This window comes from Medicago truncatula, chromosome 1 (genome assembly GCF_003473485.1).
Source record: "Medicago truncatula cultivar Jemalong A17 chromosome 1, MtrunA17r5.0-ANR, whole genome shotgun sequence".
Lineage (NCBI taxonomy): Eukaryota > Viridiplantae > Streptophyta > Magnoliopsida > Fabales > Fabaceae > Medicago > Medicago truncatula.
This window is the reverse complement of record NC_053042.1, coordinates 19,114,243-19,130,995: the sequence shown is the minus strand read 5'-3', so window position 1 is coordinate 19,130,995 and position 16,753 is coordinate 19,114,243. Positions and strand designations below refer to the sequence as shown.

The 16,753-nt window shown below is 33.5% G+C and overlaps 1 protein-coding gene across 5 annotated transcripts; it reads right to left on the bottom strand.

The window, feature by feature from the left end:
* Positions 1-5,895: 5,895 nt before the first annotated feature.
* Positions 5,896-16,422, bottom strand: LOC11419842 (nuclear pore complex protein NUP1). 5 transcript variants are annotated; one of them, XM_013611512.3, is made up of 10 exons: positions 15,864-16,422; positions 13,804-13,850; positions 12,537-12,865; positions 12,272-12,396; positions 11,248-11,446; positions 10,829-11,128; positions 10,663-10,749; positions 9,862-10,575; positions 8,698-9,356; positions 5,896-7,867 (listed from the first exon to the last, which is right to left on the bottom strand). In XM_013611512.3, the coding sequence occupies exons 5-10, from the start codon at positions 11,416-11,418 to the stop codon at positions 6,403-6,405; spliced, it is 3,396 nt and encodes a 1,131-aa protein (XP_013466966.1). In that variant the 5' UTR covers positions 11,419-11,446; positions 12,272-12,396; positions 12,537-12,865; positions 13,804-13,850; positions 15,864-16,422; the 3' UTR covers positions 5,896-6,402. The 5 variants fall into 5 exon arrangements, with proteins under 5 accessions (XP_013466966.1, XP_024631375.1, XP_024631373.1 ...); XM_024775607.2 differs by lacking the exon at positions 15,864-16,422 and adding an exon at positions 15,046-15,139 and having other exon boundaries at positions 12,263-12,396; XM_024775605.2 differs by lacking the exon at positions 15,864-16,422 and adding an exon at positions 15,046-15,139.
* Between the last annotated feature and the right edge of the window lie 331 nt (positions 16,423-16,753).

Genomic DNA, 16,753 nt, shown 5'->3' with positions numbered 1-16,753 from the left:
TTAGCAAGAAGATCAACAAGATAAATAGTTTCTCTGCAAGAAAGTATACCTAATATTGTATAAAACAAACATATCTGAAATAATGTTGGTGACAGCTTGATACTCTATTTTACCTTCTTTTTTTTGGAAATGATACTAAGAAAATAAATTTAAAATATTTCTCTTTGAGGAACGATAAACTTGGCAAAAATAAAACTAATTGTTAACAAATTTTATATTACTATCTTGTTTTTTCATTCACAGGATTTAGTCATTGTAATCTTTCTTTTGTTATAAGATAGAGTGATAATAATTAAAATTTTAGTAACCTCATAATTTATTTTATATATGTGTAATCACAATATTAGGAATTCTTTTGCATTTATATCACTTACCATATACGCTCTATGCATCTTTTTGAGACTTGCCCAGATGGACACAGCTGTTTTAATATCAATGTATGTAATTCTTCTCTATAAATCGATTCATTGATCATGAGTAAATCAATTATTTTAATTTCACAAAAAAAAAAAAATTATATCACAAAATCCTTACTAAGAACAAAAATATCTTTGTATTCAATATGTCTTACATTTATCCCTTCAATACAACATGCACCCATTTATCATTGGGTGTGTGTCCATGTCCCAAATTGAATACACAGACATATCATATTGGAAGGAGATGGTGGGGTTATTCCACTAAATTGATGCTTTTTGATGATCCTTGGAAGATCAAGAAGGTGCTCCAAGAGGATGATATTGTTGATAAGCTATTGTTGGACAAAGATTTGGTAGAGGAATTGGTGTTGCCTGTGTTGAGTGCTGGTGCTGATCTTGAAAGAGGAGCTTTGGTTAGGATTTTTGATTATGACACTGAATCCATGCATGTTCTGGTTCATAAGAGATGTGTTTCTTCAGGAAACTATGGTTTCTTTGACAATTGGTTCTATGATTTTGTTAGAAGAAGGGGATTAAAGAAAGGAGATGAAATTGGCTTCCATTGGGATCCATATATGAAACACTTCAATTTCTCTGTTCTATTTAGGACCATTAGGATGTAGTCTCATGCCCTAGAAGAATTGTTATGAACTACTTCCTCCGATCATTATTATAATTAAAAAATTACTTTTTAGATTCATTGAACGACTGATGTATGAGACCATTAATATAGATTATATACATCATTTATTCAATGAATTTAAAAAATAATTTTTTGCTTGTAATAATGGCCGGAGGAAGTACTATATTTTAAGGTGGCATTCAGGAGTTCTTGACTAGTAGTGTTTTCAATTTTAAGTGGTTTTATAATAATCCTTTTTAATTAAAAAAAAAAAAAAAACAATTGGGTAAAAAACTTCACTCTCCAACAAGCCGGTCCTAATTTTCTCTCTAGGTTTTCTCTTCCAGTTTCTTCATTGAGGGGTGGTTTTGGGTCAATTTTTGACAAGAAATCACCTGTCTTCATCTTTTTCTCTCTATTTCAATCTAAATAAGTGATTTTCACATAGATCTAGGTTTTCTTCTTCGTGATTTCGTCATTTGAGTGTGGTGGTGTGTTGTTCGTCATCTTGTCCGGTGTTGTTAGATTTCCCGTCTTGTTGCGGTGTTCATTTAATTCATATTGAAAGATCGATTATTCAATTGAAGATTTGGGTGTCAACGTTGCAGATCCAGAGGCATGGGTATTCCGGTCACTTTAATTTTATCATATACTTTTGTAGGCATTATGTCGTTATATGCTATTAATTTGGATGTTGTGAGTTTATTCGCAAATTCAAGCTTTATGTTTTTAGCAATGTTGAATGGTGTATTATGTCGATTTGAATGAATGAATATCATTTTGTTTTTTTAAAAAAAAAAATACAATTGGGTGTTTGTTTTTCACAACCATGCATTACCCTCTTTTGTTTTTATATTATTTGTTCTTCATTAATGTTGGTTATGATGGTAATATCAAATTCAAGTTATTCGATAAATTTCCTTTATGCTAAAACTTTTGCTTTCTATCAAGACAACACTATGTTATTTTCTAGGTATAGTGATATGGTGCATGGCAGAGGTAGTTTTTGGTCATTTTGTTGGCTTGGAATAATCTCTCATCATTGTTTTTTCTCCTTTAATCTAAATAAGTGGTATCCATAGAAATCTAGTTTTCTTTCATATTATTTCATGATTTCATCGTTTGATTCTGACATTGTTTTGTTTGTCTTCTTGTTCCACTCCAATATATTTCAAACTCAATCAATAATTCAGGCATCAAGATTATTGATGTTGCGGAAAATATACATGTTGAAAGAGTCCCACATTTTCCTAGTATTGTATGTATTTTTTTGCAATATGAGGAGTGTTCTGAGAATCACTATCATGAATATTGTATGTATTTTTGATTCCACAGTAGAAGTGTTCTTTCTAGTTTCAATCCCATAAATAATTCTACGAGACCTTTAGATTTTGGAAGTATCCAGGGATTTAATTTTTCTTGGTTTGACAATAGTGGGGAGAGAGTACACCTCGAATATTGTAGTGGTTGTTTTCTTGAAAAACTAAAAATGAATAAAACTTGAAATTTCATATTTTTGAGAAAAGTGTCTCATATTCAAAAGAACAACATTCTTGTAACATTCAGAAACAATTACTTAGTTTGCAAGATTTTTACACAACAATTTTTGCTTGCGTTCTTAATAATTTTCAAATTTTGTTTGATTAAATTGAAATGATATTCACCAAGAGGTTTCGTAAAGATGTCCGCTAATTAATTTTTATTATAAAAAAAGAATTTCAATGTCCTTTATACTTAAATCATCACGTATAAAATGGTTTTTAATTTCAATTTGATTTTGTCTTGAATGTTGAATGGTATTTGAAAAATTATCTTATTTAGGAGAACGATGAAATCTTGCACATAGACCAATTGAAAACACAATGACACGTTTACCGGAAGTTAAGTATAAAAGAGAACCAATCATTCCTCTATATTCCTTTTTATAAATATTTTTTTTCATTTTATATCATTGTCTAAATTAGATTATGAATGCATGGGAGTTGTCATAGATTTGGCTTCACTCATTTTATATTTTTTTTTTAAGATATTTTATTTTATTTTTTTTAGATTTATACCATCATTTTGTTGCTCTATTTTCAAGCCAAGAAATCATCTAAGTTCTCTCATCATACTTGTCTCAGATTCACTTTGGACGAGGCTTAAAAATTCCTCACACATTTTCTTCACTTGCTGTACCAAATATACTATATCACCGACATACGCTTGAACAATCAACAAATCATTTTTATTTATTTTTTCTCAAATGTGTATTGTCACTTCTGCCTCTTGAAAAAACCATTCTTAAATACGAATGAACTTAAACTCTTCAACCTCTAGGAGATTGTTTAAGTCCATATAAAGTTTATGTAAGTTTAAAAATATAATTTGGTTTTCTTGAATCTTCAAATCCAGAAGGTGGATGAATATGAACTTCTTAATTTAGAAATCCATTTAAAAATTCACTTTTAGCATACATTTTAAAAGTTTGAAACAACTTTGAGATGCATATGAGAGCAAAATTATTATATCTTCTACCCTTTTCACTGGTGCAAAAGTTTCTTAATAATCAATACCTTCTTCTATTTAAGTGTAAATAATGGTTAATTTTATAAAAAAATAAAATTAAAAAAAAAAGTACTAATGATAGATTGACCTTGATGCCATTGATGGATTATTGTAGGTTGTCACCTCAGCTTAGAGTAAATGATTAGTTTAGATTTCTTCTCGTAGGGTCTTAATGTTTATTTACTCTAATTTTGCTTAGACACCATTGTAAATGATACTATCATAAGAAACGAATACTTATTTCAAAAAGAAAATAAATAAGAAACGAATAATCATACACGATTTTTATAAAGTATACGATTCAAGCATATCCGCAAAAAAAAAAAAAAAAAGCAGATCCGCAACACCAAGATATAATCAATACTATAATCTGATTTAGTCAAGGGGTTACTAACTCTTTAAATTATATTCCTAAGAATTTTGAATTATATTCCTAAGAATCATATTCTAAGAATTTTTAAAGAATTGTTTGGTTACCAATTTAATCTATTGGGGTTTTTTTTTCAAATATATATATACTTGTATTTTTTTAAATATAAAAACAAAATATTAATTAATTAACACTCCAGAACAAAATCAAAACCACTCATAACAAAACATGGGGAGTGTACAACGCTAATCTAGGGAGTACAATTGAATTCTTGAGTAAAATAGATTTTTGAGTATTACTTATTTTAGTATATTAACTTTATTTTTTTTTGAAGAAAGCATATTAACTTTATTCTTTCTTACCAAACACAGGAATACATATTTTCCATCCTCTAGTTAAAAAAATATATATTTTATCACCAAAACAAACGTCTCCTAAGTCTTTCTTAGGATAGTACCTAGAGTGGGGGAGTTAAGGAATTAAGTGATAAGGTTAACAGTTTGGCCCTCACCCTCATCCCAATACCAAACAATTAACGTTCAACTATACTTTTGTTTCAAAAAAAAAATGAAAAAAAAATCCTTTTAAAAAAAAGTGAACTTGGACCAAACTGCTCCCTTAAATAGTCTACCAGTGAGAATCGCAATATCACATATTATTAATGAAGTGAAAAATTGTAGATTTGAGTTGCCCTTCAACCTATCAAATATATTTACAACTTCAATCAAGTTGTACTTTATAAGTGAAGAAGTGGAAAATTGTAGATTTCAATCTACACATCAAATATCTTTGCAACAACCAATTTAGTTGCACTCACATAACACAGCTCATTTTTTGGGTAGTATTACAAAGTAACGAGGCAAAAAGAAAAGAAAAAAAGAGTCAATATTAAATTCTAAGTCTATCTCTCAGAATAAGAGATTCCATGCCAAGCGGAGGGCAATTCCAGCGAGCAGAGCACTTTGCATATGATCATTCCTTAACCATAAAATCTACACATATGTTTTGTTCCCTAAGAACATGCACCAATGTTGTATTACTATTTTCAAGTAAAGCATCTCTAATATGAAGTATGTCAATAGCATAAGTGTGCAATGTATAATCACGACCATCAATAATCAGGTCAACTACTTTCAAACAATCACTCTCACAAATAATGTTGAGATAGTCTTTTGGACTACAAAAATCGAGACTAATCTGGATAGCACGTAACTCAGCTAATAACACATCACCTCCAGCTTCATAGTGAAAAAAATCAGCTATCCACGTAACAAAACTCTAATTATACACATCATTACAGATTATGTTAATTTATTTAGTTATCAAAAAATTAGTTGTCATAAGAAAACATAAGCAAATAACCCAAAAATATTCAATACTATTTTTTTAAGAGAATATTCAATACAAGATAATTGATAATTGATATTTATTTATACACACAAATTTAACAGCAAATTAAATAGTTAAGGTCATTTAAATATGTACTTAATTTTACTCAATTGAAAATTAATGAGTAAAACAAGATGTAAATCATTGTTCATCTATTAACATAATCATAATTTTAAATATCATTAACAATAAACTTTTAACCATTCAAATATATATAATAAATTCAGTAATAATTATAATGTAAATAAATTCAATCAAAAAAATAATACGTTCAAATATACATAAAATATCGAGACAAATAATTACTGAATATTGGAGTTCAAATATACATATACTTGTTAACAGCAATGTGTTCAAATATGTACAAAAATCATAATTATTTGTCAGGAAAATGGTTAATAAATAATATCGTTTATATTCATTAATCATCTACTAAACATAATGAACCATATATTTAAATTGCATTCATCACTCAATTTGTTGTCAAATACAGTTCTTTCATCGTGTCAAATAAATACACCTCTTGTTCTCGTTTGCAACCAAAAATAAATAAATAAACATATCTTTTTAGATTAAAGTATTTCGAGTCGTTCACCAAACAGAAAACTTGTGCTAGAATAAATGGAGGCCCTACAAGAATAATCGACAGGCTTCCCAGTTGAAGTTATTTGATCACCAGCTAAGCCATATATCAAATCCATGCCTAATTCAGGCTATGATACAAGCAAACGATAAAATACAATGATTTGAGAACAACAAAACAGACCAAATCTTGATCTAGAACTATTACAGATACAACAAATAATGTAATATCATACCATATACTAATACAAAATTTTGCAGAGTTATGCCTTACATTGTATAAGAAGCAAAACAAACGAGACCGACCAGCATGCATGAGTTGATTTTTTTTCTTCTCAATAGCATCACTTATCCAGAACTCAACCTCAACAGTTAAATTATGATAACTCACTTCGAGCTTATTTATTTGTTGCACTAATCAATAGCAGAGACTGTAGCAGTTACAATAATAACCATTTCCATAAACAATAGTCTTACTTCTTACGTTGCCGGTTGTGTTTAATACTAATACGCTTTCGACCAGACTTGTCAACACCACCAGTGCCCAACGAGAAACTCCCTCCGGCATTAAATTCTAGACTGCCAGAAGCCTGAAATGGAGATGGATTTTGAGGAGCAATATTCTGTTGACCCCCAAACTGGAAAGGATTCTGTGGAGCAATATTCTGTTGACCTCCAAATACAAAATTTGATTGAACTGGGACAGGTTGTTGACCAAATACTGGAGTAACGGGTGGTGTTGCTTGAAATGTGTCCTCAGCCATACTGTCCTCCATGCTTGTCTGATCATTATTAACAGAAGCTGAACCAAATGGAAAGACGGGACTAGGATTTCCAAAAGCAGGCTGCGCATTGGTATTAGCTGCAGCTGAAGTGAATGAGAATTGAGGAACTGATGCACCTGTGGATGATCCAAATACCATCGGAGAACTGGTAGAAGCAACAGGAGTGGATGCTCCAAAGGAGAACTCAGAGGTAGATGCAGATGAAGATGACAATGATGAACTAAAGGGAGCACCGAAAGGAGAAGATTTGCTGGGCTGCCAAATAGGAGCACCAAACAATGTAGAACTTGTGCCATTATTGGAGCTAACAGGGATGGCTTCCGAAGAGGAAGCAGGGGTGCTTTGTCCAGAAGCTGTACCAGAGTTCAAAACATTTGTTGCAGGACTTGAAGAAGGGGCTGATGAACTCCCTGAAGAAAAAGATGTATTCCCAGTCTGCCCAAACAACGGGGATGATGAAGATGAACCAAATACCACAGGCTGACTCTGTGTTGAAGTTGCAAAACCACTAGTAGCACTAGGTGCTAGAGTACCAACGGTGGACCCACTTATAGTGCTGCCAAAGACAGAACCCTGAATCTGAGACTGACTATTTGCAGATGTTGCCGACGAACTAAACCCAAAAATGCCAATTCCAGCATTCTGTCCGCCCTTGGTTTCCACTGGTTCTGAGCCAGAAGATGATACAGGTAAACTTACTGATGATGGTAAAGGGGTGGATCCAGCTTTGAAAAGGGAAGTTGTTGGAGATGAAGAGGTTGTCACTGAGGCAGAGGAACTGCTACTGCTGGATACATTTACAGCAATGGTGCTTGTTGTCATGCTAGTACTGAAAGTTGCAGGGGCACTAATGCTGCTGCTGCTTGTTGCAAGGGTTGAACTGCTGAACATATTCTGACTTGTAAAATTATTTGTAACCACAGGTAGAAATGGGGAGGAAAATGTGGGGCTTGAAGCAGCAAATCCATTATTTTGACTTGAAATGTTGCCAGAGGTAAATACATTCGGCGTTGATGTTGACAATGATGTAGATGCTGCAGACGGTTCTGATAATTGGGCAGGGAATCCAGAAACTATATTAGTCTTGGCATCAGCATTATCTGATTCAAGAACTTTTGGCACGGAATCAACATCACCAGCAGCAGTAAATGAACTGTAAATGAAAGGGTAATTAGTGCATTGAATGTCTGTATCACTTCACTGAATACAATGCAAGATGCATCTCTATCTCTTTCAATTCAACAGGACATAAAAAATTAAATCAATATAATTATAATGATCATGGAAATCAGAGTCAAACTGTATGATGTGCGGGATAAATCGTCACTGATACAAATTTTAAAACACCTATTATACACGGGTAAGTTATTACTGATAAAAAAATTATTTTACACAGGACAAGTTATCGCTGATACAGATTTTAAAATAACTATTAAGTACAGGATAAGTTGCCAACGTACAAAATTTAAAATAATTATTATACACAGGACAAGTTGATGTTATTAGTTTTTAAAATCACATAAACAAAATGCCAACCTGAAACAAATCATCCACACCAACGAGTACCCGTTCGTACGCACAGGAATTTTACTAGTTATGATAATCACGGAAATCAGAATCAAATTGTATAATGTATACAGGAAATAAGTTAAAAATGCATTTTCAACAATAAATGATAAAATTGAAGTTGAAGATAACACACAACAGAGCATGATAATTTTGTTGAGTCAACGAGTAGACTCAGAATGTGAATGCAAAATGTGTTATGCAAATCAAAATGATACCTAAACAATAATAGGGAATAATGAAAAACATTAAATGAATACATATAAGTATGCTGTAGCAATTACAGGAAACGTATAAGTTAATTATGAAAGAAAAGATATACTCCCAAATTCCCAATGAGATTACTAGTCCAGAGACAAGTTCTTCACTGATGAAAATGTCAATAAAACAGGCAGAACAAAATACAATTACACTAACCTGATCGAGCTCAGCTTTGAGTCGGAAGCTCCACCAAATTTAGAAAAAGTAGACTCTCCACCAACCAATGAAGAGAAAGTAAATGGCACTTGTGGAACACTGTCAATATTTTTGTTGAAACCAAAATTAAATGATGAGGCATCAGCACCTGTTTCCTTTGATGGTGCAGCTTTGTCCAAACCAAATATTGAACCTGCTTTAGTGGACTCTTTCGATTGAGCATCAGCACCTGACAGCTCTGTTGATTTCGATTGAGCATCAGCACCTGACAGCTCTGTTGAAGGAACAAAACTTTTCCCCAAGTTAAACAGGTGAGGATTAGCAGCTAATCCATTTGGTGTAGACTTGTCGGAATCAAAAATAGTGTGCGTCGATGCTTTAACTGAGCCCGTATTTGGCTTAGCGGTAGAACCAGCAACAATAGATGAAGTTATTGGTGTTGGTGTGTCAACCTTCTCATCAACTATAGAACCATCAGCATTCCTAAGTTTACCATCTGCTATAAAACTTTTGGATGACGACACTGCAGATGAACCCAGTAGCGTCTCCTGTACAGGTTTTTCGATGGCAAAGGTTGTTTTCTCAGCCGCAGGAGTAGAGAAAGGAGATGCATTTTCATTAGGATAGGCATCATCATCATCATCCAACTCAAGATAATCCTTTGAGGGAGAGAAAAATAACAGTCAATAATCAGTCAAAATAAATAAATAATCATGTTTCAATTGAAAGCTAAGAACCAAAATCAAAGGTGTAAAACAAAAAACATCTAGAAATCTGCTCCAATCATCATGTGAAAACTAAATGGAAGAAAGCAATAAATCAATATATAAACACGGTTGCTTCTTCAGAAGAAAAAAAATATATAAACACGGTTGAGGGCTCATTTATCTAAAATCTTAAAAACATGATTTTAATAATGAAATTTTTAAAGATTTTTTCATAAGTTACAATTATTTAATTCCATGAAAAGCAATGACAGATCTGTCATGATTTTCTTAATTTCAAGAAACATGAACGTTTGGAAACATATTAAATGAAGACAAGAATGCAAACAAACTAATGGTGATGGTCAAACATCTATTAAAATAATAATTCCAAACACTTGGAAATAACTACAACATAACATCAACTAGATAACAATTAAGCCAAATATAAGTCTCAAACCTCATGTGCACTCATACAAAATGCCCTCTTTTTTGAGGGAGGGTCAGAAGAATCTCTAGACTTTCCGATAGATATGACTTGGTTTCTTGGGACAGGTGAGTCTGAACCAGTTACTGCAGGAATTAATCCATCATTCGGTGAAACAGGCTTCAGGCCATTTTCCACCTTGCTTATCTTTGATGTCAACTTTTGATTACTAGCAGACAAACTTCTAAGAGTGCCATTTAATTCATTATCATGTAGATTATCCAATAATTTTGATGAATCTACTGTCTCCATGCTTCGAAGAGCTTGTCCTCGTAACATGGAAGATGACAACTTCGATGGAGAATTATCACTCACATGTGGCAGCCTTAGTACCGATGATTTTTCTTTGGGAGAAACCATCTTATCAACTTGCTGCAGTATTTTTGATGCCATCTCACTAGATTTTGATGGTAAAGGAGGAAAGCTGCTATTAGGCATGGTGTGATCATTTTCCGCTGACGATTTCGTACGGCTATGCTTAACTTCACCCGTCAGAATAGGCTTCTGCATGGAAGACGAAGGTTGCTGCACAACATCAATCCCACCACTATTTATAGATACAGGGATGTCTGAATTGGTCAAGGTCAATCCTTTTGAGGATAGAAGACTAGCCTTGTGACGGATTCGGCGAATAGGACCAAAAGACCCTATATCATTTTCTAATACAGTACTTCTGCGTTTTAATCCCTGCAAGATGGGTGTATCAGTAACATATCACTTAAAGAACTCTTAATATTATAAGAAGATAGACCTAATAATCAAAAGTAACTGTACCCCTTGTTTAGTTCCAGAAAGCACACCATGATCGAGTGCATGCTGAGATGAAGATGACGGCCCATTTTCAACACCAACCCCAGCACCCTGTGAAGTTAGAGAAACAAGATATTAATTTCGACGTTAGAAACATCGTGATCCAATATACTTTAAGTAAATGGCAAACCTTGGGTGTGGAGTCTGGATAAACTCTAGGATAAGGTGTTCGAGCCATATTATATATAACCGATCTGCCACGAGATCTTGGGGTCAAAAAACCATTTTCGTAAACCCTAGCATGGTTAATAGCCCTTGGCACAACTGACATAACAGGGGATTTTTGAGCAAAGTGATGGCCTTTTATTAAAGTTGAATCCTCCCCAGTAGGACTTTGCATGCTTAACATTGATGGGGATACCTTGGAAGGCCTGCTCCCAATGTAAGCTTTTGCTAGTTGCACAGGTGAAGCAACATCTTCAACAGAAACCTATACACAGTATATGGTTGTACATGTCAATTAGATCATGGTCGGGTTTTAATTCAACATCCATAACATATAATGATACAAATATATATCAAAGATAGGTATAAAAAAAATTGTCATACACTGGAAGTGGCATGTGATGTTGAAAATGGATGGATTTTTATCCCATTTTCTACTGCTGGAGTACGGGGATACTCTTCCTTTTGGTTAAGAGGCAACATTGATTCTAATGGAACTGCTTCTGTCTTATTCCCTTCTTCCCTAACAGCTGTATCTACAGATCTTGAATGCATAAGCTCTACCAAATGATCAATCTCTGATCTGTGGAAAAGTAGACAATTATCATGTACATATCAGCAAGAAGCTATCACAAAAGACACGTGAAAATAAGAAGAAACAGATTGGAAATTTAACCACAAGAAATAAGCTTCAAAAAATTAGACAGGAAGTGCAAATTACATCGCCATCAAGTATAACCCACCAAGTGGACACAGCTACATAAATCAAACAATGACATCGGTGATGGCTTGTATAAAAAAGAATAAATGATCGCATTACTGTTCGCCAATCCGTATCATCAAGATTCAAAACATCAACCAACCTAACAGAAAACTCCTCTTTTATTTATATGGTTATTTATATAAATAAATAAATAAACATACCAAAATCATTTTACTGGCACAGCACAATACAAACCAGCTAAAATTTAATGTCGCTCAATAAACATAATCACGTAAATGCACATCACTATAAAAAATAAAATTAAAAATCACATGAATATCTGCTTAAACCACTGATAAAGCAAGCCTATATTACACTATATGACATCACAACATGCAGCACCGAACTTGGTCTTTCATGGATGGATGTAATCCATAACATACTATAGTATAGGACAATTCGAATTAAGTAAAATAATCTTAATTTTTTACACATTATTGGACAATCAAAATTAGCTCTTCTCACCTCTAACCTGATACGCCTAATGTGTTTGTGTTTGTTGTGTTAGAGTTTGAGATTATTGAAATAAAAAAAATCTGAGAATTCAATGCAGATGAGATTATTCAATTGCAGGAAATAAATGCATTTCTCAAGCAACCCAATACTAAAATCAGTTATGCCACACGCAGTTCATACCAAGTATACCTGGTGAAAGTCTTCTGCTTTAACACTTCCTCAAGTTCAGGTAAACCAACTCCATCAGATAGGTTAATTTGATCACTACTTTCACCTAAAATTCTTTGTTGCTGGCCAGATGACTCATTTGCGACCTGTTCCTCCCATACAACAAACAATAACAAAAACCATCAATGATGCAACCTACAAAGCTGAAGAATCGTCGACTAAAAAATAATTAAAATTAGACAAAAATCATGCACAGTGACTAATTGGAGCATGGATGGCTCTGTACATTGAAGGAAGCATATTCGGATCCAGTCCAAGTTCTCGTTGATCAAGTCATGAATGTTGGCTTGAAGCATACCCATTATCTCTAAAACAAGAGTCCAAGTAATTGCCTAGAGAGGAAGGAAGGATACAGGTGCTATGCAAAGTTCCTCCACACTTCCTTAGTTATTGATCTCTTTAAACAAGATCTGAGTATACCTCCTTTTCACATGCTTAAAGCATCCATGCTATTATCAATAATAACAGCAACCACTCCACAACCAATGATGAATAATGCTCTCCAACACAATGATATCAATACCAGATGCCGGATCTTGACGGCCAGCAAAATATCTGCCATATAAATATGGCCCATTGATAAAATTCCTTTTTGATTATATTTTGTTTGGTGAATAGCAATGAAAAAAAAAAAACGGGAAGTTTTATTATTGGCCATTACCCAACCATCATGAATTCCTATTTTAAAAAAAATAAAAAATAGGGTTTCATAATCTTAAAGCACCATAAGTACAAAAACTGATAGAGCCATATGCATTTCACCATGCATAATTTATATTTCATATACCTCAAAAATGCTATTAATTAACTATTAAAACTCCATGCTTAAATTCCTTTTTAATTATATTTTGTTTGGTGAATACAGATGGAAAAAAATGATGTTTTAATATTGGCCATTACCCAATCATCGTGAGTTCCTATTTTCGAAAAATTAGGATATCTTAAAGCACCATAAGTACAAAAAATTATAGAGCCGTATCATTTCACAATGCACAATTTATATTTCATATACCTCAAAACTGCTATTGACTATTAAATCTCTATGCTTGCAGTGTTACCAATGGTGAATGGCAGACCATGGCGGACAGCCGAAAATCCGCCAGAAGACGCCATGACATGGCTATCGTAAAAAAATCTACCATAGCCGATATTTGACGACACTGTGTGCATATGTTTCCATGAACAAAGCATTAAGCAATAGTTTTTTTAAATGGAATAGGTATGCTGTTCATCACAAACATGCAATATCAAAACACATATACCCACTTCATTCAGAAGACTACCAATTTAGCTATTCCAATTCCAAACAGACACTTTTCAGTTTACTTCATCTCCTGCCCAGATAACTAACAATAAAACGCAATACGTAGCTTTATGAAAACACACAATAATATACAATTTAATTTAAAATGAAGTAAATACAAGCCAAATCTAAGGAATGACTCTTTAAGAAAAACAAATAGTGAATATACATCAGAAGCAAGCATACTTACAAAGATAGCTGCTTCCTGGCGATTGCCCCTTGCTTCTTGTACTGTTTCTGTGCCCAAAAAAATCACAAAGGATAAACATGTAATCATGAGATTGCTTCAACATCAGAGAATAACTACGCACAATTTCCATAAGCTTTTTTCAACTTATTTCATAATTTTTCAAATATAGCTTGTAAAAGCAACTTATAGCGTATACAAAACAATTTAACAATATTTTATCTTTTGCAATAAAAATAGCTTATACAAGCTTATACACAAGCGCTCGTCACGATAAGTGCTTGTGCTATAAGCTGTTTATCCAAACAGGCCTTAAATGCTTGAACTAAAAATTCTATTGCTTAGAAACATTCTGATTCAAGTGTAAAAATTATACTATTTTTATCATATTCTTGAACGTACTTATTGTTTACAAATCAAAGTGTGTTCAGTGATCCAATCCAGTTCGATAACCACACACGCACTTTTCTCAAAAACAACCCTAACCAACACATTGAACTCAACTTACTATTACGTTACATTCACATCAACATCATATATTCATTTAAAAACTTATCGGTGAGCCATAAAGCACGGATACGGACACGGACACTGACACGCCGACACAGCTAATAATTTGAAAATATCACATAATTTAATGTAATTACAAGTATTGGTGTCGTGACGGTGTCAGACCCGACACGTATCCGACACTGGGACACGCCTAATCCGAGAAGTGTCCGTGCTTCATAGTTGCTGAGTCACCACAAGTGTAACTGGTATATAAACAAGGCTCTACTATCTTCGTAACTAATTTTCTCATTAAATCATGATCACAACTCAGATCCAACAAATTTTCCCTCTCTTCCTCACGGTTCTCTATCATCATATCATGAGTTTCTAAAACTCTGTTATGCCTTAACTACTAAATCCCAATGAAGGCAACATGCAGAAAATATAATACAATGAATTGTAATTTAATAAGCACCACGACAAAAAGTATCATATATACCATCTACGAATCAACGACACATACATGACAGTGAAACGTCAACACCGGTAATAATTTAATAAAATGACATAATTGACTGTAATCACATGTGTCAGTGTCAGACACATGACGGACACGTCTTCAATCAGAAGTGTAGGTGCTAAATAGTATAGAATTCGTAAATCTTCAACTATTCATAACTAAAATTCAACCAATTATGAAACGCAATTTTCAAAAGAAAAGCTAAAAAAAAAAAAAAAAAATGAGAAGAGAACCTGAAGGAGGTGGTGGATTAAGGCGTTTACGGAAAACGGAGGAGAAGAGCTTATGAGCGCTGTACGTGATGAGTCTCTGTGCAGGATCAATGAGTTTCGAGAGCCAACCGTTGTTTTGGTTAGGATTTCTCAGAGCTGTCGGCGGTCGATCGTACGGCGTCGTTTGGGTTCTCTTGAAGGGTCGTTTTCGGAACTTGCCGTATCCTCCACCTCCATTTTCGTAACCGTTTTCTTCACGCGCCGTCGCCATCAGAGAGAAGAGTGAATGAGTTTTGAATTCGAAGGTTGGGAGAGTACAAAAATTAGGGTTTAATCGGCGATTGAGAAAGAAGGAGAAAGTGTAATAATAACGAGAGGTTTTTGCTTTTGTGTAAAATAATTAATGAATTTTTTGAGAGCAAAATATTATTTTTAGGGGAGAAAAAATAATTTATTTTTTGAGGGAAGGGGGGCAAAATAATTTTCTTTTTTAAGGGGGAGCAAAATAATTATTGATGTTTTCTTTTTGACAAAAAACTAATTATTGATGTTGAAAATGAAAATGAAAATAATGATAATAATGTCAAAAAAATAATAATACGATGAATGAATACAAAAATACATACGTACTATTAATAAATTAATTAGCTCACTTAAATTAATAGAAAAATGATTAAAGTACGACATATTTTTCGTGCATGTTGCACGACAGCATTTTTCTTTCTTATTTGATGAGAAATCACAAAGGTATAATGTTGTGTGCTGCAACATATGAATCCCAATTATTACAAATCAATCCTATGATATAATATATTTAAATAAACTTTTCTATGTTTTACCTTTAATCTTTATCCTATTGGAGAAGACATTCCTTAGGACTGTAGTGATATCAACTGTGACGGTTAGGGCTGGACAACGGGCGGGTTCGGACGGGTTCGGGCCCAAAAGCTCGACCCGTCCTTACCCGCGGGTGAAGTGGCGTCACCCAATTCAACCCAATTTCAAGCCTCGGTTTTTACGGGTTGGGTTTGTTCGGGTCAACGGGTGTACGGGTTGGTTTACACGGGTTTGGACTAAACACAATTCTGGCTTGAAGATACTCAATAGCATGAGTTTGTAGAAGAAGAAAAAACAGGAAGGAAAGAACACAAACAAAGGGAATTTGACACAAGTAGCACCATCTACAACTTCCCTTTTATCACTAAGCAAAGAGCAAGCTTGGTTTCAGATTCCAAATCACCATGTTTGAGTGAGTGAAATAAAAGAACAAAACTCACCAATTTTGAGTGAGTGAAATGAAAGAGAAAAACGAGAAATTAGGATGAAGATGGAGGTACTAACTGAGAATGGTGAAAAACTAGAGATGCAATTGAAAAAAAGATGCTTGCATTGTCTCTTGGTGAAAGAGAATAAATTTTAAGAAAAAAATAAATTAAATCTGTGTGGTGTTACTGTTGAGAGTATTTTGATCGAAATTGGAATTTTAAAGGATAAAAAAAAGTTGGAAACATGTCACATTAATGCACACAGGTTTTCAAGAGAGATAAATCGGTTAGTGGTTTTCTTTTGGTGGTTTTCAAAATGCAGGTGGTATCCACTTTTTAAGGAAATTAATTAGTGTTATTTTCAATAAAAAGAAAGCCTGAAGCTTTGTGTGTCTCGAGATACTTTGCTGACATGATATTTTAAAATATACAATATTATAAATCGGACGGGTTCGGGTACCCGC